The 26,806-nt window shown below is 40.2% G+C and overlaps 1 protein-coding gene across 1 annotated transcript; it reads right to left on the minus strand.

The window, feature by feature from the left end:
- Window positions 1–1,111: 1,111 nt before the first annotated feature.
- myh9a (myosin, heavy chain 9a, non-muscle) lies at window positions 1,112–25,570 on the minus strand. Its single transcript, XM_062428128.1, has 43 exons — window positions 25,417–25,570; window positions 20,749–20,939; window positions 20,372–20,512; window positions 20,075–20,231; window positions 19,238–19,265; window positions 18,908–19,001; window positions 18,428–18,448; window positions 17,165–17,257; window positions 17,004–17,067; window positions 16,472–16,570; window positions 15,444–15,587; window positions 15,118–15,213; window positions 14,900–14,976; window positions 14,556–14,750; window positions 13,725–13,898; window positions 13,326–13,499; window positions 12,474–12,588; window positions 11,761–11,951; window positions 11,332–11,453; window positions 11,137–11,206; window positions 10,866–11,026; window positions 10,598–10,706; window positions 10,202–10,333; window positions 9,785–9,991; window positions 9,550–9,687; window positions 9,280–9,403; window positions 8,903–9,074; window positions 8,466–8,678; window positions 7,991–8,135; window positions 7,692–7,898; window positions 7,431–7,535; window positions 6,970–7,122; window positions 6,486–6,734; window positions 6,148–6,360; window positions 5,724–5,936; window positions 5,418–5,579; window positions 4,959–5,087; window positions 4,197–4,285; window positions 3,776–3,899; window positions 3,167–3,375; window positions 2,758–2,866; window positions 2,410–2,582; window positions 1,112–2,112 (listed from the first exon to the last, which is right to left on the minus strand). Exons 2-43 carry the CDS (start codon window positions 20,932–20,934, stop codon window positions 2,004–2,006), a joined length of 5,886 nt encoding a protein of 1,961 aa, XP_062284112.1. The 5' UTR covers window positions 20,935–20,939; window positions 25,417–25,570; the 3' UTR covers window positions 1,112–2,003.
- Window positions 25,571–26,806: the final 1,236 nt, after the last annotated feature.

Raw genomic sequence — 26,806 nt, forward strand, 5'->3', positions numbered from 1 at the left:
TTTAATCTTTAAACAAGTTAGTTTTAGTTATGGTCTTCAGTGTGCTGCATCACGACCTGGTTTTTGGTTCAGCTCCAAGCAGGATCGCTGAAGTCCTGCAAAGAGTCATCAAAAGGTGTTCAGCACATGACCAGGTCTGAACAGCCATTTGTGCAGAACCTCTACATCCAGAGGAGCATGAAGAAAGCTGGAAAACTCCCCAAGGACCCCCAGACAAAATGGAATTGTGACACAATTCATTTTTATGAAATATTATTTCACCCTCCTTCTTTTCACAGTTTCATTGATTGCAGGTTATTTTATTTAATTACTGTAGTTTTTTTTTTTTTTTTTTTATTATGGTGCCACTGCAGTTTTGGAGGATATTTTATATCTTGTACCTTGCCCTTAAGATTAACATGTGCATTAGCACCAAATCCAATGTGTTTGACACAGTACAATTTGTCCCCATGATATTTTCATTTCAGAATACAACTTTCGGTCACAATGCGTATGGCTGTTAACAGTGAACACTTTAGGTCTCCATAAACTTGTCAGATGTTTTTGTAATGTGCAACATAAATGTGGATCCCCTTGCATCTTAGTATATATCCCACCATGTGTTTTAATTAGATATTATGTATCAGTAGTGTATTCACAGTGCTCCATCAGCAGCTCATCTATAAGAGCAATCATCATCTGCTGCTGCTGTGATGTTTCCTTGAGTTCAAGGCCCTCTACTGTACACACTAACCTACTTTACCATAACATCTACTCTATTACCCACTGAGTATCTTTCATAGCACCCAATACAAATTCATGCATTTTGCTGAAGTAGCGACTTGCTGTGGCTGAATGTGTAACCTCAGAAAGCCTGTAAAGTTCATGTTTTACAGTACAAAGACTGATTGCTAATGGGATGCTTGCAGAGACTTGAAGCTGTCCCTCAGGGCAGCATTATCAGTTTAATTATTAAGTTATGAAAATTAATTTCTTTGGAAACATTTGCATTAGAGAGAACAGCTTGTCTGAACTTGAAGATTATTATTTAACCTATATAGCCCATCTCTTTTAAAGCCATTATTAGTAAGACAGAAGAGAGGGAGATCAAGTGCATTATATATTTTGTAAATTTATTGCATTAAGGCAAATTATAAAATATAGAATAGCCTTAAAATATTGGCATCAATATGACATGTAATTCGTTTGATAATAAATGGTACATGATATCAAATGTTACCTAAAATATGCAAACAGTAAAGATTCAGAGGCTGTGCTGATAGGAACCCCTTCTGCTGTGCAAAGCGAAGCACAAATAGAACAGTGAGAAATGAAACCCACCACCAATAATCAATAAAGTGTAAAACGATACATCAACCAAGCACTGTGTCATTCATGATGGTACAAAAGTCGAATCAAATTTTTCACCAACAACTCTTAACATTCAGAACAATAAGCATTTTCCAAACTTGTGTCTTGCGTTTTTGTTTGTGTTGGCATCGTGCAAATTTTGGTTGAGGTAATAACATGAGGGGATAATCACAGTGAAAGGAAACACATACAGTACAGACACCGATTTTTACTAATACTAGAAAATATAACTGCATCAAAACTCCCAGAAAAAAAGTGAATGTGCAAAACAAGCATAAAATTACCAGTGTTTTTCCCTAAAATGGTGAAGTACAGCACATAGACCTCAAGCACATATTAAATTGTACTGGCTTGGAACTGGAGCGATGTTTCATAATATAATATACCAATTAAGTAGAAAAATAGACCAGGAAAAGTAATTGTAAAGCCTTTGTAGAAAAATATAATTCATTCACTGAGATGAATACAATTTGGCCAAATACAAACGCATTACATGGAAAGTAACAATAAGGCTATAAGATTATTGTCAAGGGGAGTACAAGGCTAAATTCTTTCAGAAAAGGTCTTACTCAATAGCTTGCATGGCTAACATTTTACTATATCTGCATGTTGACTGTGGTCAATATGATATTTCTCTCTTGGTGGTCGTCCATTCACTCAGCTGCAGGCTCAGACCCCTCAGTCTGCACGTCCACATCTTCATCGCTGTCCGGGGTGGAACGATTTGTCAAACGTTGCCTACTGAAAGGCAAGTCTCCACGTCTTAAAAAAAAAACCCAACAACAACAAATTAAACACAGTCACCATTTTCCACCTCCTGTTGAAAAGTGATGTACATTGAAAGGCAGGTGTATGACAACTACATGTAGGCATATGACAGATTGCACAAATTGGTCAAAAGACTTACACCACTAATTATGAATGGATATTAAGACAAAATTTAATGAATAGTTATAAATTTAAAGCTCAAAATCTTGACCTCTCTACTCTCTTCTCTACTCTCAACCATCCTGCACTCAAATGAAGGGCGTACGACATGTAAATGTCAGCAGATCCTACCTGATCTTGCTCTTCAGAGTGCTGACTTCACGGTTCATAGCGTCTGCTGACTCAGTGGCATCATCCAGTTCCCTCTGCAGCTTCCTGCGGTAGGCGTTGGCTCTTGTAAGCTCCTCCTCGGATTCTTCTAGCTGACGCTTCAGCTGACGCATACGGCTGTTCAATTTGTCTGCCTGCAGAGAGAGACAGTTTACTTAATATGAAGAGCATCAGTGAAAGTGCAAAAACTAACATATAGTGGATCAGCAAGGACTTGAGTCAGGACCAAAACCACATAAGACCTTTCTCTCCTGTCTTTAGCAATCTGGAAATTAATCTAGTCAAAGGAGAATGTGTGATGAGGCTTACTTGGTCTTTATATTGGTCTGTGTTACGTCTCTCATCATCAACCTGCAGCAGCACCTCTTTCAGCTTCTTCTCCGTCCGCCTGGCAAGCCTGGAGGCCTGCTGACGCTCCCTGACAGGAATGGAAAGGAAAAAAATTACAGAGAAAAATCAGTGTGTTGTGTTGAGCCACTGAAAGTGCACAAAAAATGGCTAACTACAAAAAAATGATGGTTCTTTAAAAAACCATTGACCATGAACCATGAAGTTAGCTCCTCTCCATCCCTTTTTACTGGATTATAAAATACATAATTACTGTAACAAATACAGCTACAAACCAAAAATGGAGTGGTTGTGGCACATAGACAAAAAAAAAGGCCACCTTCCAAATCACCACGATACGGATCAATATGTCCATTGCTCTGGCACTCACTTTGACTCTATATCGAGCTGCTCTTCCAGCTGAAACATCTTGGCCTCCAGTGTGGTGATGGAGGATTTATACTTGGACTTGATGGTTCCCTCAAGCTCCTGCAGCTTCAGCTTCAGCTCCTTGTTCTGGCGATCCAGCTGGGAACGACTCCCCTCCAGTCGCTGGGAGTTGCTGCGCTCTGCAGCCAGCTCTGTGGTCAACTGCTCTGTCTAATGTCACAAACACACACAGTAGAGAAGCATTAAAGAACAGCATATCCTAAAGTAAAGATCTCAGTCACCCTGGATGTTTTTATTTCTTGATATTTTGAACTGTTGTGGTGTTTCTTCACTGCAACAAAGTTCACCTGACAATACCTAAGTCTTTTTCTGAGGGATCTGTCCTGATAAAATTAGGTTGCCATTAGTCTTTTCCTTATCTGTTTAGCCATGGTGGACAGCACTACTCCCACTAACTACAGTCCTCTTCATTCCAAATTAAGTGTTACGACTGACACAGAAATGTAAATACATCCCATCCTTTCCACATCTTCCTCCTGCTTGCAAACAAAAGGTAAAATCCTCAGCTGCATCCATATGATCAACATAGCAAGACATTGTGCCTTCTTACCTGCAGTGTGGATCGCTTCAGGCGGTCGTTGACCATCTCCGTATTGAGCTGCTCTTCCTCCAGCTCCTCCTCCAGCTGGGTGATACGGGCCTCCAGCCTCCTCTTCTCATCTGCCAGCAGAGAACTGGGCAGCAAGTGAGGAAGAGGAGAAATGACAGTTAAAGTACAAACAGATTTACACAAAAATGACCATGCATATTTAAACAAGTGCATTTTCTATACCTTACTGTCTACATGGTCACTCAAAGTAATATAGCCAAATGTTAATATACAAATGCATTGTGTAATAACAAATATGCACAAAATGTTAGTGGAAAATGTTTACCGTTTCCATACCACTGATGCATTTGGGTGCATCTTCAGTTAATTTGACTAAAATATTAATTTGGCTGAAAAGTAGCAGTTATAGTTTGGTTCGTACTTCTTAGAGTTGCTGTTGTTAATCTCGTCCTGGAGCTCATCTCTCTCGGTCTGGGCCTGCCTCTTGAATCTCTCTGCGGTGGCCAGATCCTGCAAGAGGCAGAAGACGCAAATATATTAAGACTAGAAAGCCTGACACTCCAGGGAGTGTTGGCACTGTTACCTGTAAAAAAATGTGTTCAATGTATGTAATTAACAAAAAAACAAAACAACAGACTTATTCTTGTCCCTAGGAGTTAAACTGCAACAAATATATATTTAAAAAAACAGCTGTAAGTAACTGTCTACCTAATTATATTATAGTTGATACCAGTATTTAGGTAGTTAAATGACATTTTAAAATTGAGAGTAACATGAGCACATTATCCCGTTTCCTTTTTGTTATCGCAGAGGGAAATTAGTTTGCTCCTCAATTATTCCTCAACAGCCTGAAATTGCTGACCAGTTATGATTATCTCTTGTGCAGGTGAGCAATTCTTTTCTAAAAGTCAATGTACATTTTTTTGTTTTATAAGTTTGGGGGATTAAATTAGTTTTGGGGTAAAGGGTCAGATCACATAATCATAATTATACAAATAATTATTAAATAATATTATTGTTCTCTTTTTGCATGTTGATGTCATCCTTTTATATTCCATGTAACACACTTCATCCATAATATCCAGTTGAGTCTATAACACTAAGACATTGTCCAAACTGGTACTTTTTCCACCATCCAGTCATGTTTTTCAGCTGCCTGCCCCCCCCAAAGTGACTTTCTTACCTCCTGGAAGTGCAAGACATCTGCCTCCATGGTCTTGAGCTTCTTCTCAGTCTCCTTAGCTCCGTTGACAGCTTCGTCTCTGGACAGACGCAGATCATCCATCTCCCTCATTTGCTCTTTCATAAGGGCCTAAATAAAAATGACACCCAGCATTGTTAGGGTTTCTAATATCTATGACCACAATTAGCACTTTTGTCATTATATACAATGTAGTCAACAGGACTATGTACAAACTCCCATATATAAAGTGCAAGAGTTGACCAACCAACAATAACAATTCATTTGTTAGTTATCTAGTGTTATTCTGTATTTTATTATGTGTTCATTTAACTGTGATTAATAGAAGGCTCCAAATCATTTACATAGATTTTTGATCAAACATGTATTAAAACAAACAGTAAGGAATTTATGGACCACCCAGCTTTGGCTCAAGGTTGTGTGTGCGCGTGTACATGTTACCTGCAGTTTTTTCAGCTGTTTGAGGGCCTCATCACGGCCCTTGTTGGCAGCATCAATCTGGAGTTCAAGTTCTACCAAGTCCAGCTCCAGTTTCTTCTTGGATGAGAGGGCCTGACTGCGCTGCCTGCGCTCATCTTCCAGCTCAACCTCCATCTCACGCACCTGAGGGACAGCAAAACAATGTGGGTGATTTGGTCACACTGAAATCAAACATCTTGCAAGCAGTAACTGATACTTTTATAAACAACTGCACACAGAAGGTAATATTTCTTTTTCTTGTGCCTTTTCGGGGTATTTTTTGCTTACCTGTTTGACCAGCTGTTTCCTCCTCTCCTCTCCCTGCTCATCTCTGGCCTGCAGGTCTCGATCAAACTGGGCCTTCATGGCCTGCATGTTGACTTCCAGACGCAGTTTGGCATCCTCGGTGGCCTGCAGCTCATCCTCCAGCTCCTCCAGCTGAGTTTTCATCTCCTCCAGCTGCTGCTCCATGGCACGCTTTGATCTCTCCAACTCATGAACCTGTGAAGTAGGTTGTGCATTGGTACACATGCAGAGTTTTGGAGCAATTTTGGCAATATCTATTAAGTACTTCTGCTAAGAACAATGTTGCCATCTTTTATTGCTTCAATAAAAACATTATAAAAGTAGTTCCAGGCTGAAATATTTAGCAAAAGCAACTCCTCTCTATGCAGATCTCCATGCACCAAAACATGCCAGTGTTTTCACTTACACTCTTGCCGACATCATCCTTTGAGGAGACCAAGTCTTCCATCTCGGCTTTGAGCAGCTTATTGGCCCGATCCAACTCATCTTTCACGTCTGTCATGGTCTCCAACTCGCGGGCCAGTGTCAATGCTCGTGTTTCCTTCTCCCTGGCTTCAGCCTCGGCCTTGTCACGCTCCTCAGCAAACTGAGTGGAAATAGTTTTCTCCTCAGCCAGCATCTAAGAAAGAAGAGGAGAGATCAAAAAGGCAGTTAAGAGTCTAATTACATTTATAATCTCATAAAAGTAAGTGGTCTTCTAGTGCAGCTTTACTCTGGGAGCAGAACACATAGTGGTCGTGATACCTGGTCAAACTTCTTCTGCTTCTTCTCCAGGTTGGAGACGATCTGCCTCAGGTGGTCTTGGTCCACCAAGAGGTCATCCAGCTCCTGCTGTAAACGCCTTTTGGTCTTGTCCAGTTTGTCGTAAGCAGAGCACTTTTCCTCCAGCTGCTGCTGCACACCATCTAAGTCCCGCTGGATTCGTTTGCGGCCTTCCTCCGTCCCCTCCAGGGTTGAGGCCTCCTGTTCCAGCTTCTTCTTCATCTCTGCCATCTAAAGAAAGGGAATTAGAAGGACAAGAATAAAATCTGGGCAAATTGGGTGGCGTTGTTGAATGCTGATGAATGAATCAAGGCTACAGCAGGGAGGAAGGCTGAGGAAGACTATATGAAACATGGAATGAGGAGAGACATGTGATTATAGTACAATTATTTTGATGAATGCAATGTAAAACAAAGATAATTTAAAAAAAGTAAAGTGCACAGAGAGAGAGACACCATGGACCAACCTGAGCCTGCAGAGTCGTGACCTGCTTCTCCACATTCTTCTTGCTCTCCTCCTCTTCCTCCAGCATCTCCCGCAGGCTGTTCTGCTCGTCCTCCAGCTGCCTCAAGCGAGAGGAGAGCGAAAGCTTCTGACGAGTTTCTTCTTCGAGCAACTCCTGGAGTTTAGAGAAGGAATAAAAACATTGTGAAAAATAAAAAATATATTTTTTTGCTTTGTTTTCACAGTATTTGTTTTTTTAGATATTATATACATTTTGCACCTAGAAAAATCATGCTGCATTCCTCTTTTCAGTGTTACCATGAACATCGGAGCAATCGTTTATCAGAATATTTTTTTTATTAATTTACTGTCAATGTTCTGAATTGATTTACTGACAAATTGTTTCATCTCTTTGAGATAGTAAGACAGACAAGAGTATGTCAAGCAGCAATAGTCATCATTAAAATGGGTCTGGGTCTGTACCTGTGCATCCTGCAGCTGAGACTCAGTTGAAGAAAGGTCCTTGCTGGATTTGATGTTCTTGCCCTCTGCTTCACTCAGGAGGCTGTTTACATTCTCGAGTTCCGACTACACATCAGAAATAAAGAAACAATGAATGACAGACACAATTTAAAATCATTGTGTCCATCCTCACTGAAATACTATGAAAAACGTTCCTTCTTTCAACCCGATGCTTTTCCTTTAAGCAATCACTCCACCCTCCAAAAATGTCTCTATCCGTACCTGCATCTTGGTCATCTTGTCGGCCAGCTCCTGCCTCTGTCTGTCACTTTCTGCATGTTTGACCTGTAGCTCTTGGACTTGGGCTTCGGCCTTCTTCCGGCGGTGCTCGGACTCCGTCTTGCCTTGTGTCAGAGTCTTCATCTCGATCTGCAGCTCGTTCCACTCGCTGTCTAGTGCCTGCTTGGCTTTCTCCACTGACACTTTGTTCTACAGGAGTGGCAAAAACATCAGACACATTACTGGTGCTCTTTAGATGTTTGTTAGGCATTGGCATCTTGTTTGACCACCTAATTCATTACCCTTTTGGCCTGCTCCAGCTGTTCATTGAGCTCTTCAAATGCCTGATTGTGTTTTTGTCTCATGTCGGCCATCTGCTGCTCGTGGACCTTGGCCTCATCCTCCAGTGTCTTCTTAAGCTGGGTGACCTCCGTCTCACGTTTGGACCTGGAGAGATGGGACAAAAAAAAAACTAAAATCTACACATCTTTGCACAACTGTGTTGCCTTCAAAGCATTTAATGGAAACAGTTCTGTTATTGTTTGTTTTAAAGTATCTCAATAATTATTGGATGGATCGTCATGAAATGTGTAGCAGACACTTATGGTGTGGCTCTTATTTATTTCAATTTATTCATACCTGCTGCCCTTATCTGGACATCTTATAATTTACTAACATACAGAATGTCCAGAGGTTAAAAGATGAACATTTTGAGAATTAGAACTTCTTGTTCTTGAGATCCACATATCAGTGAGATCACATGAGCTTGACTGTTACCTCAGCTCTTGCTGTGCTGCAGTAGAGTCCAAAGTGTCCTCCAGCTCAGTCTTGAGGGCCTCGAGCTCCTCTCCCAGGTCCCTGCGGTTTTTCTCAGCCTTGGTGCGAGCTTGCTTCTCCAGCTCCAGATCTTCCTGCAGTTCGGAGATCTGGGCCTCAAGCTCCCTGATCTTCTTCTGAGCCAAGTTCTTGGCTGCAGCCTCCTCCTCTATCCTGAAAGGTGAGGTAAAGAGGAGGGATGATACACAGTGTAATCTTGAAAGGGAGAAACATTTCTGAGTAAAATGAAGCCACATGGTCATATTTAAAGTGCAAATCTCATTATATATCTTTTTGTGGCTTTTGAAACAAACGTTGTATCCTGCAAATAAAGAATAGTGACTTTTCCACTAAAAGACAAAGTTGAAACTAAACGGCTCTGTGAAAACGGCTCTGACCTGGCCAGTGCAGCAAGGAGTTCCTCCTCCTTCTTGGCCAGCTGAGCTCGAAGTTCAGCTATCTGGGCCTGCAGGTCTCCAATCTGGTCATTGAGCTCAGTTGAGTCTCCTTCAAGTTTACGACGGTTCTTGTCCAACTCCTGGCGCTGTTTCTCCTCCTTTCTTAGACGATCTGTGTGTTAGAAGAATAAAACACAAAAATGTAATACGTTTAAAAGGACTATAAAATGATTGTGCTGATAATGCATAAATACATAATATCTTTATTTTAAACAATAAAGATATTAACACTACACAATAGTCACGAAACACACCAACAGATTTCTTAGTTGGTCAAAAACCTGAAATAAAGAATAATGTAATGAATAGACACTTGCCCTCCAAATCTGTGATCATGGCTTCATGTTTGTTCTTGAGTTTCTGCAAGCTTTTGGACTTCTCCTCCTCTTCAGCCAAGTTGGTAGTGAACTCTGAGATCCTCTCTTCCAGCTGTTTCTTCTCCTGAGGTTGAAAAACCAAGAAATAAAATGATTTGTTGTCCCGGGTGCGACTGCTTTATTTACCCTGCTTGTCTCTCTTTCACACAGTTTCAATACATACAATTGGTTGGACTGTGCATTGATAAATGCTGGAGCACTGTATAAGACCTTGGTGAGCTTGTTGTTCTGGTCATCCAGAACCATGACGTCCTCCTCAATCTTCTTCAGCTTTGCGTCCGTGGTGACCTTCTCCATCTGAAGCTTCTGTCTGGCAGCTTCTTCCTCATCCAGCTGCTGCTCCAGATCCTACAAGAACAGACAGACTGTTGTGTCAATGCCTTCGGTATTTGAATACGTTTCTTCATGACATCTCACAATCTGTGTCCCACAGGACTTTACTGACCGTGATGTTCTGCTGCATCTTTTTTCTCTCTGTATGCATCTGGGTGACATGCTCTTCCTCCTCCTCTAGGCGAGACTCCAGGTCGTGGAGGATCTCCTCCAGCTCCTGCTTCCTGGTGGCCAGACGGGATCTCATCTCCTCAGCCTCAGCACACAATTCAGTCTCTGCCTGGAGCTGCTCTTGAAGAGCCAGCTTCTCCGCATTCAGCTAGCAGAGGGGAGGTCACAGTTGAAGTCAGACAGGATAATTACACCTCAGAACGGCTTTATTCAAAAGTAAGAAGACTAGTTATAATGACTCATGTTTTTATGAATGAATCTTACATGCGCCAGATTTCAATGCTGTCTCAATCACACAAGATTAAAAATAAAAACCAACCACAAATTAAGATTATTGTATCATTTTTGAGACTCTTACCTGTTGCTGCTTGGTCTCAAATTCTTTGAGCTGTACCTCAGTCTGCAGCTGTCTTTCCTTAACCTTGATCAGCTCCTCTTCTTTAGCCACCATCTCCTCCTCCTGCCGGGTCACCTGCAGCAGAGGCTTCACCTAGGAGAAAAAAAAAAATTCCACCCACAGTTATTAAAAACAGATGATGTTTGGACTTTCTTGGGGTGGATGAAATTATGCTCACATGAGGAAGACTGAAAACCAAAAAGAGATGTTATCTTCCAATAGCAGCCAACTAATTAATTTCATTATCGGCAGCACAGTATTATGAAAGTAAAAACAGGGCACTATATTTCAATCTTCTCATCTCACCAGCATGTTGAAACTACTGCGGTCATGTTTACTGGATTACTAATTTCTAACCTTGGTGAAAAGCCTCCACCACTGCCAGTTCCTGAGTTTGAGGTAAGCTGCACAGTTCCTCTGGATCACTTTCATGGCTGTCAGCTGCTGTTGTCTCTTGGCAAAGGCTCTGAGTAAAAATCATTAACACATTTTCCAGTTTGTCAATAATAATGTTCTCTCATCATCAGATAAATTCATTTGCAGTAGAAGATAAAGAGCTGCAGTCTTTAAAGTTGTTGTAAAAACATTTACAACATTATGAATCAAGTGACTTAATCCTTCATACTTGCGAGACACATATCCTCTGCACCAGGCCTGGAAGCTGATGATCACATCAGTGATCTTCATGTCTCTCTCCTCCTCCAGGTGGGCCAGGACTCCAGCTCTGAAGAACACTTTACTTTGACCAATGCGGTACAGGTTCGAGTCTAACTCCAGGGCTTTGATCTGACACAGAGAAGAGAGTAAGACAGATCAAGTGAGGTGAAGATTAACCTTTTTTCTTCCTCTTCTGATAAACGCATAACTTTTAAAACCAATTTATTTATTGTTCTTACCATGAGCACGCAGGCTTGCTTTCCATCCATGAAGCCCTTTGGAATTGAATTTGGAGTGAGGATTTCATACCTGAGAGGCAGGCAGAGGCAGAATTAAAATTACACAAATTCACACATTTGGTGTTGAGGTTTTTAAGTCTTATGTCTCCACTCTTTATGTGAATAATGTCTCTAAAAACAGCTGATGTTTATTACCTCTGTCTGAACTCCTGGAACACAATGCGGTTGGGGAAGCCCTGTCTGCAGATACGAATCCCCTCAAGGACTCCGTTACACCTTAGCTGGTCTAGAACCAGGTGAGACTCCAATTTACCCGCCTGAAGGAGGAAACAAATACACAGACAACAAGTAAAGATTTGTGCATGTACTTTTTCTGTTTTGATTACTATACATAGTCCAATCATTTGTGTTTGTGACGGATAAACAAATCTATTAGTGTTTAATACAGGATCAAAATTAATTGTGGTTCTTTTACTGGTGGATCCCCACATGAAGCAGTGTAGCAAAACACTCCACAGCTCATAAATCTCTCATTCTTCTCTTCTTAGTACACATTATCATATATGCATTTCTGCAACAGCTGCAATGCTGCTCAATGAGGTGAATGTGTCCTTTGTTCAATACCTTCTTCTCGTGGTTGGGGATGATACAGCGGACAAAGTTAGGGTTGGTGTTTCTGAGGGTGGCCATGAGGTTACCCAGTTGCTCCTTGTACAGTTGGCCCACAGTGCGGAACATGCCTTTGCGGGTTTTGAATGCACCATGCATGGAGTCCGCCATTCCTGCCACCTTGTCCAGGCCGACAATACGGTCCACTGTGAGGACATGGAGGAGGTGGGAAAAGATGTTGTCGTGTTCTCATGATAAAAAATATGTTTCTATCACATATTTTAGATAATAACTCTTACTGACTGTAGCTCTATTGTCCAAACACCAGATGGCCTTGTGCTTACAGAAATTAAACCGCATGCTCCATTGTGTGATTCTTCTACCACTGGTTCATTTTAATGATGATGATTTTACCAGCTATATTATTTTAAAAAGGTGACAAATATAAACTATGAGTTGTGTAACATGCTCTTGTCCAACAGTTGTGTTGAAAAATGTGACAATGCAAAATATACAGTTGAATTGCTGCACACACGTTTATCAGAAACATTTGCAATGTTCCAGTTTTGGGAACTCGGTCAGGCATCAAAAGATGCCTTCTTAAAATGTTGCTTTTCCAATAAACTCTGTGCTGACATTGCAGAAAAATCAAACATTTTCTTTTCTTTTGCACTGTGACATTTTCATAGTTCAAAGAGATTTTAGATAAATTCAGCTACACCACTTACTGTCCCTCCACAGGTCGGCAGTACATTTATCTGTGGACTGGTTGAGCAAAGTGGCCACACACTCATTCAGAGGATCCATGTTTTTCAACAGCCAGTCATCTGCTTTGTAGTCCACCTGCACCAGAGTCACATGATTTATTTAATACAGTTATCATGAAGAACTTTAATCTTTGATGTTATTTTAAGTTAATGCCTTTAGTATTTATAAAGTTGACTTAAGTTACAAGTTGACTGTATAAACCAAATAAAGAAGTTCCTCTTTGAGAAAAAATGTGGTAGGAAAACTCTTGTTTTTCAGCCAAACTAGTCAGCTGGTAGAAATTCAAATACTTTTTACTCAACTACTTTTATTTGAATGTTTCCATTTAATGCAAACTTATTTTCCACTACATTTGAGGAAGTTTTACTTTTTACCACACTACATTTATCAGATTAGAAGATAGTTACTTGTTAAATTGCAGATTAAGATTGTTCCAATGAAAGCATATGTCCAGTTTATAAAACATGATTCTTATAGGTCAAACTAACAGTAAATAAAGCAGCTCTACCTCAACCAGCTACAAAAATCAACATAATTGATAACAATTTCACTTTTTTTTCCTTCCTCCGGCTGTAACATGCGTCAGTTCCAGTGTAGCTTACTGACACATAAGTTTGACTTAAATATCTGATTACTTCTTCCAGTTCAGTCATGGCTCATTGCCTTTGGACTTCTGCAGGCCAGGAGGATAATTACTCTTATCTGGAAGACTATGGCTGGAGAAATGTTGTCCAACCGTAAATGTACATGCAACTGTACATTCAAATAATTTTAAAAAGTAAGCGATTCAACAACAAAGTTTTGTCAGTTACCTTTCCAGCATAATGTATGATGCAGAAGTCAACATCGTCCTTCAGTTTCTTGGGTTTCTGGAACTTGGAGTTTGTGCCCTGCTCCTGGCACACCTTCTCCACAAAGCTCTTGTCTGTGGCTTTGGGGAACCAGCACTCTTCATCCAGCAGTGAGAGGATGCCTGGAGGACCAGCCTGTGATGAACAGTGGAAAAAACAGCATGCATCAGTCTGCATTTCAAAGGAATCCTGACTAATTTAATAATCTATGTGCAGTTACATGCAACACAAGCATTAACTTCTGCAGAGGGCTTGTAACTGACAATATAAAGTGTCACTCCAGGTTAAGACAGATACAGTCAGTGTTGATGTATGAGGCTTCAGGAGGAATAACTCTGTAGTAACTGGGTGACATCTTACATGTTTTTCAATGAGCTCGATGCAGGGCTGCAGGTCGAGGCCGAAGTCAATGAAGCTCCACTCGATGCCCTCACGCTGGTACTCCTCCTGCTCCAGGATGAACATGGTGTGGTTGAAGAGCTGCTGCAGCTTCTCGTTGGTGTAGTTGATACACAACTGCTCAAACGAGTTCAGCTATAAGGGGGAATGAGAGAGAAGTAATGAGTATATAGTATTTCAAATTATGTTTGACCATACTCCATAATAAGAAATACCATCCCTTTACCACTTATTGCCTAGAGGGTTGCACAGGAGCAGGAGCCAATAGCAGAGCTATGATTTTGATATTGGCTGAGAGGCAGGGTACAATCAATAAATAAATATCCAAACAGTGTATTTAATACTAAATCACAATTTACTGCAATAAATTAGAAGAAGATGAAAACAGCATGTACATATAGTATATGTACTGTGTTCAGCCAATCAGATACATACAACCCATTCTACACTGGTTTCGACATTGCCATTAATCAGCAATAACTTATGTTTGTACAGTCTTGGCTTTGAACACGCTACCACAAGGACAGATACAACGTACTCCTGGCTTGGGAAATCATCTCGGATGCTTCTTGGATGCTTTTATACTGGACATCTGATAGCTGTCTGACATGCCCAACATGCATGAGGTGACAAAGTGTAAATGGAACCCTAACCCTAACCCAGCCATGTCTTTGCCATCTCAGTGAATTTGTGTAGGTGTGTGTGTAGATAGGGGGAGCTTGTATGAAGTCAGAAAGCTGAGCTAAACTTTTGACCCATAACTGTGAGTCTGTCAGGCCCTAAACACTTTACCTCAAAGATCTCAAATCCAGCAATGTCTAGGATACCGATGAAGGAGGCTCCTTGTCTCTTGGTCTTGTCCAGGGCTTTATTGATTCTCATGACCAGCCAGCGGAACATCCTCTCGTAAGAAGCTTTAGCCAGAGCCTCGACAGCAAACTCAGCCTGCTCCTGGGTCTGGGCTTTCTGAACATAGTCCCTGCCAACCTGGAAAACAAACAATCTTCCATGTCATACTGTGACACTAAATTATCATCGTCTGTCTTGTTTAATTTTGCTGATTAATTAAACAGAAACCCAAACACCAGGTTCAAACAAGGGAGTGAAAAAATGGTCACAATGATTGCAATGCAGACCTTAATTCTGGGAGACAGGATGGCTCGTGTGAAGTCGGTGACATTGACGCCCAGCAGATGACACACTTTCTGGGCAGCTGGAAGCGAAACATTGAGGATGTAAAAGGCAGATGATGGATGAATTAGGAGGGTTTAATCAAATGAAGTGAGACGGACTGCGCACACAGAGGAAATTATGAATGATGATGATAATGGTGTTGCCATGTAAATGTGTGTACCAGTGTCATCAGGCATGGAGGCCTGGTCAGAGTGACGCTCCTTCTTGAAGGACATGTTTCCCAACTGCAGCACGGCCGACACCACCTTCAAAAGACCTGACCAACAGACAGAAAATCTCAGTGTTTGCTGCTGAGGAGGAATCTCACATGATGAATTATGTGCCACCATACACTTTAGTTTTATAACAGTCCCAGAAAACTCATTATGTAGAAGATATTTACTGTAGCTCCCTAAAAATAAACTTGCATCAAATAATTAAGTTGATGCATTATCCAAAAGTCACAGTTTTGCATTCATTGTGCAAATAAAAAAACAAAATAAGAACCTATTCTCTCCTCTTCCGGGATGCTCATGATCTGAAAGGCGTCCATAGTCTCAGTGAACAAGTCCTTGTCCTGCTGGCCAGGAATCGTCACGTTTCCGTTGGACAGGAAGCGGTACTTGCTGTAATCCTCCAGACACAACTCAGCTGGATGGTGAGAAGGAGGAGAAGAAGGAATGATTACTTGTGAACTGATATTTCTGTGACGTGGAGGAGGAGGACTGCTCAACTCTACACAGCTTCAATGCAGACAACATTAGCACTAGTAACTGAACAGAGAAAAGGGAAGCTCGGTTATTAATCACAGCAGCTTGGATCAGCTACTTTGTATGCTTCATGTACAATATCTATTTAAGATGGTTAAAGGAGACATTATGTTTTTTTGTGACTTTAGCTTAACATATGTAGAAATGCTCCCTGAAATTGAAAAGTCAGGGCTTCAACCTGCTCTGAATGCCTCGTTTGCAATGTTTTTTTCTACTATGCTAACGAGATGACATCAGATCGTCACGCATGCATAAACATCTGCACCATAGCCTTTGTTGGGAAGGTTGTTGCTAAAGGTTCTTCCATGTGTTGTTCAAGTTATTTTGGATCAAATTTCTCGAACATGTATGAGAAGCTGACATTTTGAGTAAAGAACAAGAAAAACAGATGAAATCCTACTACTACTACAACTATTTGTTCATTTAGCTGCTGGAAGTCAGCTGACACACAGCTTCTCTGAGCTAACCAATCAAAACAGAGTGGCCTCATCGGGAGGGGGTTCTTGAAGAGACAGGGGCTGCAACGGCCTGTTTCAGACAGAAGGCTGAACTGAGGGGCTGCATAAAGGGTCAGGGTATGAGTTACATAAGGAATATAACAGTAAATCATGCAAAGATATTCCAGTAGAACACTAGAATATGAATATAGACCTGGAAATAAGCACAATATGTCCCCTTAAGAAATGCTTAGGCTCTTGAACTGCAAGTGCCATTCAGGTATTAATAAAAACATTTATTTTGCAACTTAGTCATAAAAAGACTCACAACGCAACTTGTCCCCTGCTCCTGAGAGCATGTAGTAGAAGACATGGAAGCTCCTCTCCTCTTTAGCTTGTCTGATGGCCCGAGACTTCTCCAGCAGATCTGGCAACATTTCAGTCAAGGACAGACAAAACCAACAGCAGCATCTTAAATGTGTAGTACAGAGGTAAGGCTGGATTACCATCCAGGAAATTTGGGCAACCAAGTTGTCTTTATAGTAATTGTGATAAATTTAGAAATTAGTTTGGCAATATGTATGGCAATTTGTTTTGATCCTTTTTATATTTTAGTGTTATATTTGTTTAGATGGTGCAGACCCATCAACAACTTTGTTTTTAATTAAATCTTAGGAAAATGAAACAGGGCAACAAAGTGTTGTATTGTACTAATACTGGTTGATTTCTCTCACTCTGGGCAAAGTGGGTTGGAACATATTTGTGTGGGGGCGGACCCCCAGGCCACCTAACAGGTTAATCCACCCGTGCACAAAAAGAAAGAAAGAAAGAAAGTAAGTAGCATGTTTTAAAAAGGATGCAAGTTTCAATGTTAGCTCCAACGATGTATCCATTGACGTCAAAGTTGATCCGGATAAATTTTCCCTACAAGAGAAAAAAAAAAACCAATAACTTTTGATATGCGGCATTAAAACTTGTAAAGATGTTTTACATATTTAAATTTAATACAAGCCATTCTTACAAATCGTGAGGAGTTGTCGTTCTTGACGGTCTTAGCGTTGCCAAAGGCCTCTAGGATGGGGTTTGCTTGCAGAAGCTGTTTCTCCAGTTCCCCCTGACAGAACGGAGACAGTATCAGTATCAGAGCAAACCACAGACTCAAAGAATAATTTATCATGACTCTGAGTTGAACATTCGACAAACAAGCACAACTTGTAATCATGTATTTTCTTGAAGCGGTGCAGACAAACAAGCTATGTGCAATGGCTCATTCAACTTATTAAAAACTATTCAGTCTGCATATTCAAAATAATTACCTCGGGGGATATTATAATGCCTAATCAAACACACACATGCAAATACACAATCCTGCACATTTCAACACACAGTCCCACAGCATAGCAAGCCCGCTCAAGCACAAAAACCCTGTAAAGCCATCCTTGTCCATGCAGGCACAAACAAGAAAACACAAGCAGCACACAGGTTAGCTACGATCCCCCAAAGAAAATGCAGGAGTGCACTGTAACACCCCAAACAGGCTAAAAATGTCTACATAACAATGACAAAATCCAGGCTGACCAGCTGGAAGGAAAAAAATTGCTGGGTAGACTAGTATACCTTTACTTAATACAGCTTTAAAATAGGCACAAACAGTAAGCTGTAGAAGGGCATGGATAACTTGGTTTGGTATTTTTAAAGAAAATACTCATCGCATGTAAAATGTTTGAGATTAAAGCTTCTTAATATTGTATATTTTTGCTTATGTTTTAAAAGAAATAATTAGATATTTTGTGAAGTATGTCTAATTTTTCTTTAGTGCAATTAAATGAGAACATGGATAACATTCTCGTGTAAAAAGTTGAAGTTTCAAAAGGGGGGTTATGTTCCAGACTATTTCATACACTTTGGTTTTCTGTACAGATTAAATAAATAAAATACAATGTGCTAATTAGTGAGTTTTAGAGTTGGTGGTAGACCAGACTAACTTTTTCCCCCCATTTTTAGTCTTTAAGCTAAGCTAAACTAACCAGCTATAGCTTCATATTTAAAAACAGAAAGGCATGAGTGGTATCTATCCTCTCATCCAACTCTCAGCAAGAAAGCAAATAAGTGTAATTCCCAAAATGTAAAACTATTCCTGTCAAGCCACATTCTAAATCCAAGTACTTTAAAGCATTTCCTTCAAAACCCAGACAAAGACAATAAAACATTTCTTGTTAGTAGAGTAGCTCATGTGCATAAACAGTCAGACACCATGTTTATGGAGTTAGAGCAATTAACTCACATGTGACAAAACCGCACTGCCCTAGAGAGGAGGTGAAAAAAAAGAGAAGGTTTAACACATTTGATGCCAACTTCAGCAAGAAAATGTTGTAATTCAGAGGAAACCTGGTGTCACCTGATGGACCATGACGAAATTATTTCAACATTTCAAGTAAAGTCTTGTGAAATAACCTACATATGAGAACAAAACTACAAGTACACACACACACATACACGTGTGTTCTGCTTCACTTTGAGTCAAAGCAGAGAGGTGAGGCAGGCACGTCAAGGCCTGAAAAAGGAATCTGCGGTAGCCTCCACACTGCTCGTTGAGATAGACTACTTATACAGATGTACTCGTATGGAAATCGACAGAAAGGGAAAGAACAGGAAGGCAGGAAAGGGGTGGGGGGGTCCATTTTGGTCTTTACAAATGTTCGGACAACTGTGAGGAGTGAATCAGGAAGGAGAAGGAGACTGAAAAAGACAGATGAATACTGACCTGATCTTTCTTGGACTTGAAGGATGAAGCAACATGAGCAAGATACTGAATGACTTTCTTTGTATTTTCTGTTTTCCCTGCTCCTGACTCCCCACTGTAAAAGATACATGTAGCAAAAATTAAGAAATATTTTGCATCGATCAGAAAAACTGTCAACACAACAATAAATGCAAAACCTGCATGATCAAATCTGACTTTGGTTGATTCGATCTTGGGGAAAATAAAGGATAACTTTAGGAAATGTCTGAATCTGGGAGAGAAATGACTGATCACTAAATAAAAAACTAAACAAGATTACAGAGAAGACACCAACAGAAAAGAGCAACGTACGTGCAAAGGATTGACTGGTCCTCACGATCTGGTCGAGGATGAGAAAGAAGAACAATCCCCATCAAAACAGAAAAACAGAAGTGGTTGAAGTGAAGCTCAGAAATTTGCAGAACTTGATGATGTGTGATTGTTTATGTAAGGAGTCTACAGCAAGTATGCATTTCAACTATGAAGGTCTGAAACAATTAGTTAATTAGAACACAACAGTTGCACTTATAAACTTCTAATTTCACATATTTGTGAGTTGCTAATAATCTGAGACCCACATTTGTCACTTCATCATTTCATTGTAAATTCTAGAGTTGAACAACAGAAAGTTAATATTTTGATCATCAATGATTAGTTTTGTTATCAAGCAAAAACGGAAAAATATTTTTAGGATTCAGCTACTTTTCTTGGTTTAAAATGATTGTTAATTGAAAATCTTTGTTATTTGAACTGTGGGTCTGACAATAAAAAAAAAATTGCACTATGAAGATGCAACATGGGTTTTCGAGGGCGCACGGGTGGTCAAGTGGTTGGGAGCGCATGTCATGTGCACAGTGGACCCCGGTTCGAGTCCCGGCCAGCGGACCTTTCTGCATGTCACACGCCCCTTTCTCTCCTGTAATTTCCTGTCTCTGTACTGTCAAATAAAGGCGTCTATGCCAGAAAAAAAAATCTGCATGGGTTTTTGGAGAAATGTATAATTCACTGAAGTGCAAATAATCACTAGTTGCAGCATTAAAACTGTGTTTGCATGTACATCATGAAGTATACACACTTGTCTATGTAATGTATATCTAGTTTAATCAAATAACAGTTTTGTTTGTCATTATGAAAACATAATTATGGTACCCTGCATCATGCTCCTGTACGCCGTGTCTGTGATGGCGTAGATGTGAGGGGGCATCTCGTGCCTCTTCTTGCCCTTGTACATGTTCACTATGTCCTCAGTGTAGATGGGCAAGTACTTGTACGGGTTGACCACCACGCAGAAGAGACCTGAGTACGTCTGGGGCACGACAGAAGACAGTTAATGTCAGAAAGGAGCATTTACAATTAGATTTAATGCACAGATTAAAATAAACCATCTTTAACATGATTCTTGTTTCATGACTCACTACACAAACAAATGTATCCACCCAGACTCACATAGATGAGTCCAGAGTAGTATCTCTCCTTGAGGTTGTGCAGCACAGAGGCCTCATTCAGGCAGGTGAGCTCCGCCATGTCCTCCACCTTATTGAACTTAGGTGGATTCATCTTCTGAATGTCATCCTTGTTTACCTTCACCTGAAGTTCACACAGACAAGAAAGCTGTCAGAAGGACTTTCTGAATAAGACGTAGATGGCAAACACATATTTATTTAAAATTCAGTTCATTTTATTTTCCAATGGGGATTTTTAGAAAATTGCAGTGGCATCAATCAGATGAAAACGCTGGTTAGGATCACATGCCTCATGTTAGTTTCAGTTCATCATACTGATATAACTGAAAGAAGCTCAAAAGAGAAATTCTTCAGTTTCACCTTCTTGCCCGAGTCAGTCAGCTCCACCACACACTCGTCTCCTTGCTCCTCCTTGATGGAGCCGGCCTCAAAGCCCATCTTCTCAGAGGGGACCCACACCAGCTTCTTGGTGGCCCAGTCGGCTTGCACCAGGATGTTGCTCGTCCCGCTGCGGTCCCCATAGAGGAACTTGTCTGCGTCAGTCATGGTAGCTTTAACACAGAGCAAATTGACATTTTAAACTGACCATCTAAAAGAAAAAAAAAACTTTCTGACTAGGCTGAGCTTACAGAGAGTTGACATGGTTTGTAAGGGCAACAAAACATATAAAACTGGCATTTTACTGGGCTCTTTGTACAATCTTCCTTAACATGTACTTATAATGTTCTATATTATTCTGCTACATCTGATTGCCAAACTGTCATTGTGCCTTGAAAGAAAAATCCCTCCAATTTTGCACATAAAGAAACTCAGTCATCGTATGAAGTAAACGAGTAGCGAAACTTGTTTCTTGTTTTCTGTCACTCTGTAATGAACTCTACAAACAACAAGAAAATTACATCTAAGAATTAAATGTCCATAATTCAGTCATCATGAGTTCTGGTTTTGCACATTTCATCCAAGCACAAACCATTTTATTCTTGGAAAGGCATCACGATGGAGATAAAAAATAAATAAAATCAAGGTCAAGGCCTCTATCTGCCAATCATCATTACTGACCATTACTATGTGCAATGGAGATTAAAATGTTCTAAAAATAGGATGTCATTGTGGCCTTGGGGTTTAAGATGCTGACAATGTAATCTGAGTCCAGCAGGACACTGTGTGGTAGTCAAACCTCTCATCTCTCCACCCATCTGCTATTATCTCGACACTATCATAGTCGAATGAACCTGAAAACAAATTGAAAATTGGCCCTACAATAATTTGGTGTATTAATAGTTTTGAGGACTGTGTGCGCATTATGTTGAGAATATTTCATTTCATTTACATACACGGGCAGGTTGTAAAATCACCTTTCAATGTCATGCAAACAGGAGTGTGTCCTTTACTTGACTGAGATTTGACTACAACAGCTTTCGGTGTTACTGCTCAACATGCAAGCTAATCTGTCACTCATCATGTGTGATGATGGGTCTTTGTGTTTAGTTTGCACAATGACTTTTAGCTCAATGTGTGACAAAAACACGGATGTGTGCGCCCACATGACCTCACACAAACTACTCTCTTAAAAGGTGGTGAAATTTACTGCACTGTCAGGAAGTAACACAGGGGGTACAGCACAGGTTTGGGCACATAACCTCCACAACAGTTGTTATTTGTATTCACTTCCACTGTATTATTATGAGCATGCAACCTAACCTGTGACGGACAAACCTATTAAAGTTCAAAACACACGGATGTAGAAAAAGAGGGTGCTGAGCTGCTTACAGGTTATTTAAAAAAAATACATCAAATGACTAATTTCAATCCTTGCCAGTGAATTTAAGACCCGAGGCACAACATAGTCAGACAAAACTATTAGTCACTTTTCACCTCAGCTCTACAGTGCAGCTGCATCTCTGCGTCACATTTCTTTTACCTTTACATCATTTATTCCCTGTCTGGACTAAATTCCTTCCTCACCAGCTCATTAAACAGAATTCCACAAATTCCCAACTCCTTTTCCTGGTCCTCTTCACTGCTCATTATCTCCAACTCTCTCTTCAGATTCTCAATTTCCACTAGCGATAATAGAGGTACAGCTATTACACATCATTGTGCTTCAGGCTCCGTGCACCGCATGTAGTTGTGTGTTATGTAAAGTACTGACAGAGGTCAGTGCAGGGATGCTTTGCAGTCAGGGAGGCAGGAAGGAATTTTGGGAGCAAGTCTGGGCAAAGAGAGAAATGTCATTATTCCCCAACCACGCCCTGTATCCCTCCCCTCAATCTGCTTTCACCAAAAGCATCCACAGATACAAAGTTTGAACTATTTTCGTTGTTTGTCGAATAGGCACCATGAGCTGCATAATTTAGGGACTGATAAGAGACAAGCTACATTTCATCACTAATATGTCACATATATAAAAACAACACAGCAATATATGATTAAAAAATAATACTTTAATGACTGCTCAGATTTAAGATAAGATAAAGACAAGACAATGTTTTCCACAGACATTAACCATTAAATACTTATGTCTCTAAATAATTCCTGGACCTTTGGTTTACTTTTTGAGACAGGAATACCATCTCTTTTCAGCTTTTATGGATTCACAGACATCTAAGAGAAGATAAAATATTAAACAGATTGAGAGAGGATTTTCTCCTCTCAATAAAAGGAGGCATCATTTATATCAAGGTGTGTGGAGTAGAGGTTTAGGGCAGCTGCCTCCTCTCAGGTGTAGGATAGATGATGAAAAAACAGCAGAGTGTGTGTGTGTGTGTGTGTGTGTGTGTGTGTGTGTGTGTGTGTGTGTGTGTGTGTGTGTGTGTGTGTGTGTGTGTGTGTGTGTGTGTGTGTGTGTGTGTGTGTGTGTGTGTGTGCGGAGGGATAAAGACAAGAGGAGTGTGTTTGTTTATAGAGTGAGGGATAAAGGGATCAGCGCACAAGGTGTCATCTGTGTCTCCCCTAAGTTCATTATGTGCTCAGACTCTTGAAGATCAGGTGGGAGGAATGGGGTTACACTTCTGGTTATTCATCAAGCACACAAAATCTCCTGCGAAGTGTGTGAAACAGGAGCATTCACAGCAGTTTAGAAAAGCATCACAGATTTACAGTGAGTGCCAGTGTCTCAATCATCATTAATACTCAAGCTAAAACCACATTAAGCATGGGACCCACACAGAAAACTTGTGACATTCACACATATGTGGCTTCACTGTCTAAGCTATCCATGGGCTAACTTCCTCAGGAAGTTGCACAAACTCTGCCTTTGCACATTTTGACACTGTGTGGTTCAAAATGAATAACTGAACTAGTTCAACCTGCATGTCCACCTTTCTCTATCAATCCTATTCAAATAACTTTAATACAGTAATTAAAAAGGTGTGGACACACACATTTGTTGAAAATCACATCCTGCTCCACTGCTGCTGAGGCCATAATGGACAATAAAGTCTCAGTGTCTGGTACAAGGATTTTAACACACGTGTGAAGACTAGTTTAACCGTGTCTGCACTCACTCATCTTGTTAACCTTACAGCTTTTGGATTTAGTTCTGACTGCAGACACCCTCCTATTGTCTGCACAGACAATCTGTTTCATCTGCACCTCTTGTGCTCTTTGCTCTTATCATGTTTTTAACAGCATCTCCAGTGTCCTGTTCTTGGCTGCCAGTCAATCCCTGCTTTATCCAAGCTTCCATGGTTCTTACCTAACGCAGGGAGCACATGTCCCTGCAGCAACAGGCCCTGCCATCTGCAGCCTGGCTGCTGATACGAAGCTGGAGGGATGAGGGAGGTACTGATAAGAGATGGACTATGGTGCAAACATCAGGGATTAGTCAAAGTATGAGGATAGTGAATGAGAAGATGGTTGATTTTGAGGGGAAGCATGATGAGCACTGTTTTCTTAGTTAAAATGTGAAGTGTGATGTGAAAAAAGAGGCAAAAGTCAACATTTCAGTTATAATAAGATGTTTGCATTTTACTTTATGTATAAAAAGGTGACCGGAGCAGAATTAGTAGGGCTGAGAAGGCGTGGTTGCAGCACCTCGGATGACTGGCTCCAGATGTGGTGGTTATGTTCAATTTCCGGGGTTGAACCCAAAAGAGGAAGATAAGAAAAAACAAACCCAACTATATTTTGCAAGTCACGGCCAGCAATATGCTCAAGCCGAAACAGTCTTTAACAGATCACGTTAAAAATTAATAACTGCTCATCATTACCTGAGCTAAATCCTCTTTGGTGCACTGCATGTCAATTTTGTACCCTGAGGGCAGACACACAGCAGCAGGGCGTGTGCAGTGTGTTTTATTAAGGAAAGGAAAAAAAACTCATCTCATGCAAACCTCCTAACAAACAACAAGACAAAATGCAGTGCAGGATCAAAACTAGATAAATACAACAGACATGAGCTGAAGTCTAAAGAATGAATACCTGAGATGAAAAGATACATTTCATACTTCAGGCCAGGCTGTTTGTCCTGTTTCACGGATAGTGTCAATTAACATATTATTATTCTCATAAATAAATTAAACATGTCCTAAAATATAAGATCAGTAGTAGCACATAAGTTGCACTCATACAGTAAACTTCACTTTATGTCTATCTTTTAAGACAGGACAGAGTCTATCCCCTTTACAGGCCATTTCCCTTCTGAAAGAATCATTTTTCCTTTTTTTACTGGTGTTTGTTTGTCTTGTGAGCATCATATAGAGTATTGTAGCATTAGCTGTGAGGCAGTATCACAACTGTCAGCACAAGTCCTGCTGAGTGTTTTAAATCAGCTTAACTTTCTGCATCAATGTTCAGAGACAATACGGTGATAATTGAGCATGCGCAGCTTTAAAGGGCTCCCCTGTGTGGCTTGCTGAGCACACCTGGCTGGTTGCGCCACACTATCCAACTTGATTAAAAGCAAATGTATTTCTGCCTCTTTCTTCAGCTTTCTTTCTTCACAAAACTTTAAATTTGACCATCACACAGAAACACCCAACACCCCCCCCCCACCACCCCGCTGAGGAAAACCGACAGTAAACACACCTGGTTTTCAGCTGCAGGCACTGTAGGTGAGCTCGGTTGGTCCCGTTGTGTCCGTTTTTACAGCAGCACAGTCCTCCAGCTACTTCACAAAACCAGAAGCTGCTTAGGAAAAAAACTCTTCTCCGTCTCTGCTGTGTCTTCTCTCTGTCATACAACCCGGCTACTCAGGCGTGGCTCAATGGACGGTCTGCGCCTCTGATCCACCCAGTTTTATTTTTTGCAGGTAAGTTTAAATCCCCGCCCCCCTCCCTCCCGGCTGTGTGCTGCGTTCAAGTCCTCCACGAAAAACCCTGGTGTTATTCTGTAAAATGTCTCTGAAGTAGTTTGAATGTTTGTTTGTTTTTAAAACCTATTGAGTCACTGTAAAAATGAAATGGCACAATAATATGATAATGTATATGGTGCTCATTTGTGATCAATATGTTGATTAGATGAATATGTCCTAAAACATAAGTTAACCGGAAACAGTCTTATATCTTTAGATGGTGTGTTGAAGGCATCATGTAAGGAGTGAATAGGAAGACATATACGTGACCTATAAAGCTGACTTTATTGGTCGGATTGACTGTCAATAATAATAAATGAGAATGAAATCTACTATCATCTTCTATTTGTATGTTGAGATGTATTCAGAGTTGAATTCAATTGAGATGTTTTTATTACATAAAGTTTATTGTACAGGGATCATACAGTTTAATTGATCCGTTTGTTTTAAACAATCATATCATAGAACAAACAGAAACAGCTCAAACAGACTGTACATGTTGTGTATGCACTGTATTGTATATGACTGTGTACTATTAGGTGCATAGGTGTGATATTGTGTGTGTATGACTGTAAGTGTATATATAATCAATTCAACTTTTTTGTCATTTATGAAGTAAATGTGGCAAACCTTTTTTCCAGCCTATTAAATGTGAGAATATACGGCTTTTCTCTGTTTTATACATAATTTTCAATAAAATATTTTGGGGTTTGGGGGTTTTGACAGAGACAGAGCAAGCATTATGAAAATGCTACCTTGAAATCTGAAAATAAAAATAAATGGGGGATTTTTCAGTATTTTCTCAAATTATAAAGACTAAACAATTAAGCAAATTAGTGTGTAATGAAAATATCCAAGAGTTTCAGCACTGTTCTAATAAATATGTGCACATAACATATATATTATTTTCATATTTTTACTTTCAGATATTAATACATTTAAATTGTGCTATACCAAGATTTTAAAACTTAATAAAAACCTCCATAAGTCACTCTACTCTGTTATATGATTTACATACAATATATAATCTGTGTGTGTGTGTGTGTGTGTGTGTGTGTGTGTGTGTGTGTGTGTGTGTGTGTGTGTGTGTGTGTGTGTGTGTGTGTGTGTGCGTGTGTGTGTGTG

The sequence above is a fragment of the Scomber scombrus genome, chromosome 2 (assembly GCF_963691925.1).
Source record: "Scomber scombrus chromosome 2, fScoSco1.1, whole genome shotgun sequence".
Lineage (NCBI taxonomy): Eukaryota > Metazoa > Chordata > Actinopteri > Scombriformes > Scombridae > Scomber > Scomber scombrus.

What these genes read in the sequence shown, in the direction of transcription:
- myh9a (XM_062428128.1), bottom strand. Translation starts at nt 20,934, where the DNA reads ATGACTGACGCAGACAAGTTCCTCTATGGGGACCGCAGCGGGACGAGC. An exon ending in CCCGGAAGAGGAGAGAATAG is followed by an intron (nt 15,214 to 15,443) that starts GTTCTTATTTTG and finishes TCTGTTGGTCAG; the next exon opens with GTCTTTTGAAGGTGGTGTCG. An exon ending in GGAAACAGCTGGTCAAACAG is followed by an intron (nt 5,580 to 5,723) that starts GTAAGCAAAAAA and finishes GCTGTCCCTCAG; the next exon opens with GTGCGTGAGATGGAGGTTGA.